General features: G+C 43.1%; 1 protein-coding gene across 1 annotated transcript in view; it reads left to right on the top strand.

The window, feature by feature from the left end:
* The window catches only part of ARID5B (AT rich interactive domain 5B (MRF1-like)), a gene marked incomplete at its 5' end in the record, with an annotated part of 36,301 nt that overhangs the window by 3,116 nt on the left and 28,055 nt on the right, over positions 1-5,130 (top strand). The window contains one exon of the mRNA XM_010159431.1: positions 3,840-4,044. Coding sequence (XP_010157733.1) covers positions 3,840-4,044 — 205 coding nt within the window. The remainder of the gene's footprint in view (positions 1-3,839; positions 4,045-5,130) is intronic.

Here is a 5,130-nt window from a genome sequence, read left to right as displayed (position 1 = left end):
AGCGGTTGCGTTCAAAAACGTGCAAAATTGCACTGTAAGGCTTTTTAAAACTGGCTGATCTGACCATTTCAAGGAGATGAAAGGATTAACTTGTTAAACATGGAAATTGTCCCCAAATGAATCTACTCGTTACATCTCCTAGTGCAAATGCTAAAGTAAATCTCTCACTTTCTTTGTACAGCAAGAGCTGGGAAATTAGTTTAAAAGTTGCCAGGATATGCTTTTCCTGTGGCTACAGGTGGCCTGGCATGCTCTCAGGCCTGGAGCGCCTCAGCCAACATCTGACTGAAACCCTAAAATGCAGGTCCATAGTGGTGTATGTTGTGTGTGACCTTTGGCAGGAGAAGACAAGCACAGGGGAGCACCCATGAGTGTACACCAGCCATTTGGTCATGGATCACATGCTTCTGAAGGAGCACACAGTAGGAGGTGGTCAGATGTTCCCAGAGCTCATCGTGGTACAACCCAAAGGGTGGAAGGATATAGACCAGTCGGAGTGAGTGCAGAGGAATGCCACGAAAATGATCAGAGGGCTGGAGCATCTCTCCTGTGATGAAAGGCTGAGAGAATTGGGCTTGTTCAGCCTGGAGAAGAGAAGGCTCCGGGGAGACCTTATTGCAGCCTTCCAGTACCTGAAGGGGCTACAAGGAAGATGGGGGGGACTTTCTACAAGGGCCTGTAGTGACAGGACAAGGGGTAACGGGTTTAAATTGAAAGGGGGAAGGTTTAGATGAGATATCAGGAAGAAGTTCTTCCCGAAGAGGGTGGTGAGGCACTGGGACAGGTTGCCCAGAGAAGCTGTGGATGCCCCATCCCTGGAAGTGTTCAAGGACAGGCTGGGTGAGGCTTGGAGCCACCTGGTCTAGCGGAAGGTGTCCCTGCCCATCGCAGGGGTGTTGGAACTAGATGGTCTTTAAGGTCCCTTCCAACCCAAACCATTCTGTGATTCTATGAACCCCAGCTTATCCACGCTGCAGCAGGCTGGGTTGCTTGTCTGGACCCTAACCCTCAGTTTCATTTTGGAGGTGTTACTCACACCAAAGCTACAATGAAATACCTTTTAGTCCTCGTGCAGAAACTGAACCATCCCTTTCCAATGGAGTCAATTAGGCTTTCTGAACAAACCAGAAAAGAGCAGAGCCAAGAAAAACCCTGCATTCGGGACCTTCCTCCAGATCTTTGCCCTCTAGGAAGATTCAGAACCCTGTTTTGAGAGAGAAGGGTGGTTTCTGGGGCCTGGTGTAAATCTAGCATCACTCTTGCTGACTTTGATACGTTTATGCTGGATTTACACTGGTGTTACCCACAATGATATTTGGCCCTTTTGGTTCTCGTTAAGCATCGGTCATGGCATTCATCCATATCTCCTGGCTGGGGCCTCAAACACTGAACGGCGGAAGCATTGCAGCCTTCATCAAAGCTTCGCTGAACCTGACCCTGAACGGAGGCCGTCTGTTGCGTTTTGGCACCTTTGAGTTCCACAGCGCTTTGACCTCACTTCTCTCTACACTGGAGAGGAGGTTGTGTGTAACAGGGCATTTTCTCACTCCCAGTGGCTTTTTTAGTGTTATTTTCTTTGTTTCTTTTTGTCTCCTTGGGAGTAACATCCTTTGCCGTTGGTTTGCATGCATAGCAGTGAGCTTTGATTTCATTCAGCATTGGTGCCCAGGCTGCCTTGGCAAACATAGTTCTGAATTGTCCGGTTTGGAAAAGAAAATCCATTTAAAAGATTGATCAATTGACTGACTTTACCTAGCAAGTGGGTGACAAAACTGAAAAATTGTTCCCAGGTCCAGCGAATTTGTTCCAAGTGTTAGCTTGCAACAAACCAGCTCAAATTAAAAATCCTCAATTTATGGAAAGCATGAATTCACATTGGGAGCACTACCCCAGTCTTTAGTACAGCACTGAAAACTATCACAGTGTAATCTAAACTTTGTAAGGGGAAGCTGTTAAATAATTTTGTGAGGAGGCAAAGTAAAAAAGTCAAGGGATTACATCTCTTAACTGAAAAGTGGATAAGGAAATCCAAAGTTCATTTCATAGGAAGAAAAATCCCATTAGCTCATTGAGTTTTGGATGAAACCCAGAATCTTTACAGAAGCTTAATCAACGAGCATATCTGTAACTACAAGGCAGAGCATGGTGTCTTTGTCCGTAGGAAAGCAATATCTCTTTGAACCATGCATCCAGAGAATGTCAAACAGTACAGCAGACATACTTCAGCAGTAACTGATCATGAAAAATCCCACAGGAAGCCCATTTCCCAATTCCTGGTGATTTTTCAGCAGCATCGATTACCTTGGAAAATTGTGGGCACGTCTCCCCCCCCTGGTTAGAAGCTAGCCTTGCTTTGTCCAACATCTGTGGAAAACAATGGAGGCAGCTAATCTTAAGTCAGTGTTTTCTGCAAAGTTATTACCTTGGAGGAGTATAAAAGAAAAGATTTTGCTTTCCCTGGGCCTGAACACAGGGCAACTTTATTGAGGTAAAAGCAGCATATCGTAGTCTTTCCAATGATGTGTTTGTTGCTTGTTTACAAGCCCTCACATAATGCTCTTCATAGCGCTTGCTTCCAAAATGTCAACAAGTACCCAGGAAGCCCCTGGATTAGAAGTGGGAAGAGTGAAGGAGATTCAATAGCTTACTTGACCAGGAGCTCGTGCCTTCCTGTTCAGCGAGGTACCCTGCTCTCCTCTGCTGCCCTCCTAAAATCCCAAATACTGGCTCTTACAGTCTCCCTGCTCCCTCTGGGAGCACAGAGGACATGTCTTTCATGGGGTAATGGAGCTGCCAGAAGGCTCCTCACAGCTCTCAAAAGCATTGAAGGAACAGCACAAATCCAAAATATATGCAACCATCTCCACTACCTTATGTTAGAGGACTTCCAGTATATCATGGGAAATGTATCAGTCCCATCTTGGCCATGGAGAGCATTCAAACATATTTGCAAGGTTCTGTTCTTTTGAGTTTTGTAGACATAAATTAAGGGAAAGCTCAAGTTGCAATTTGCTTGATTCAATGGGAGGATCTTCAGGAGGACTGCAGGATTAAGCTGGTCTCACTGGATTTTTTTTCCCATGTTTGAGTAGTGATGAGAGGTAAAGTGGTACCAATTTGTGGACTTCCTGACTGGCACACGTCTGCTGGGGAGGCCAGTGGGAGACCTGGAGCCCTGGAACTCGTGTGCATTAGGGCTGCCAGTGTCTACCAGGAAAGGCTCTGGCTACCAGCCTCCTTCTCCTGCTAAATACTTTGGGCTGTGCTTAAGTTTAATCAGATGCTCAAACCCACTTGACTTAAGTTGGTGCTGCAGCAGAATTGGTGTGTGCCGAGAGCTCTGGCTGAGTAAGGCGTGCCAAGGTTTACATCTATTTTGGTGGGCCAAAGGAGAGAAAAATGTGTCATTTCGGAGCTGGCTGCTGAGCGTTCCTCGAAGGGGCTGAGCACCCTCAGCTCCAAGGGTTGTCTATGGGAGTTGACAATGCTCAGTGTCAATCCTGGAGTGAAGTTTATTATTAGACTTGGTAATAGCAAGTGTATGGGAGAGATGGGAGCTGCCTGTGACACAGCAATGTATAGTCATAAAAATGCAGATCTGGAGAACATTACCAATGGGTTATAATAATTTAAAGACGCGGCTATTTAAAAATGTTGTGACTAAGATTCAGAACAAGACATTTAGCTCTATAAATAGCTTCCTTTGTTTCCCCTCAAACACAGTCGCATGGTTTGGCCTTCATTTTTTCAACAATCCATTCTGCTAGGAGAAGGCATTTATTCCTTAAGTGAAAATTAAAGGTTACCCAGATCTGATATGACATTTTTTCTTTTCCCAGGTAAAATGTGAGGCTAAGTCAGCTTTGCCCAAACCCAAGAGTAACAACAGCAACTGTAAAAAAGGCTCAAGTGAGGATAAATCAAAGATTGCCGTAGGTGAAGAATGCAGAGCTGATGAGCAGGCTTTCCTTGTGGCTCTTTATAAATATATGAAAGAAAGGAAAACACCAATTGAACGAATACCCTATTTAGGTTTTAAGCAGAGTAAGTATCCTTTTTCTCACTTTCTTATTGACATTTTAGAATGGTTTGGCTTCTCTGGAGAAAGCATTTGCACACGGAAGCCTATTTTAAAGCTTTATGGATGGGGGGACCATGTTTGTATCTACACATTTTCCAGTCCAGGCATTTCACTGTCTTATGCCTAGATTTGCATCTCTTCCTTCTGGGGTAGTTGCTGCCGGATATTTATAGGTTTAAATCCGCCGATTATGACTAGAAATAGGCATGTTGAAAACTCTCTAGTTTTCTGTTTTGTAAATCTGCAGCGTCTGTAATGCCTTTCTTCTGAGTTAATAATATGACGTATCTTTATTGTGCCCAGATGTTCTTTATGAAAGGACAAATATTAAAGGAAGATATTTAAAAGTGGTCAAGAAAGGCACAAAAGGGATCGTATTTTTAAGCCCCAAAATGTGTTTATGGTTAATAAATTACTGACTTCGGAGAATATAAAACCAGACTGTATCTGTTTAATACAGAATGCAGTGTTTAGAATTGCTTTGGCATGTACAGTTCATAGTGCCACAATCTGTAAAGCAATTGTAGGTGGAGAAGATACAGTTGTAACTAAATTTTACATAAATATTGCAGCACAATGTAGATCTTTCAGAGTTTCCAACAAAAGCTGTATATGGGGGTATTTTTCCTCCTTATCTATAGATTGAATGATACTTTATTTCCTTAAAGGGAGAACTTCATGGATTGAAATATTATTTACTCTAATTTATCTCCCAGATTAAAACCATGTGTTATTTTGATGAAGAATGTCAAACCTGTATGTTTTACATAACAATTTACATACCTAATAGCAATTGGCACTGATTGCAACAGGCCTCCAGCAGCCATTATAAACTTATATAACTCCGAATGATTACAGTGTTTGTCTGAAAACTGGCTGCTTGAAATGGAAGTAAAATTAATGTACTATGAACAGCTTCGTTGCATTATGCATTGATTCAGATTAAATCAAGGCCTAAGCAAAGCTCTTGATAGCTTTGAAACAGTACAAGGTTCAGTGAGGCTTTCAGAACGCTTTGTGTTAACAGAAAAATTCCCTTCCCCCGCCCC

The sequence above is a fragment of the Eurypyga helias genome, unplaced genomic scaffold (genome assembly GCF_000690775.1).
Source record: "Eurypyga helias isolate BGI_N326 unplaced genomic scaffold, ASM69077v1 scaffold30609, whole genome shotgun sequence".
In the NCBI taxonomy this organism is placed as follows: domain Eukaryota; kingdom Metazoa; phylum Chordata; class Aves; order Eurypygiformes; family Eurypygidae; genus Eurypyga; species Eurypyga helias.
Note: the sequence above shows the minus strand (reverse complement) of the source record. Positions and strands in the feature narration are given on the sequence as shown.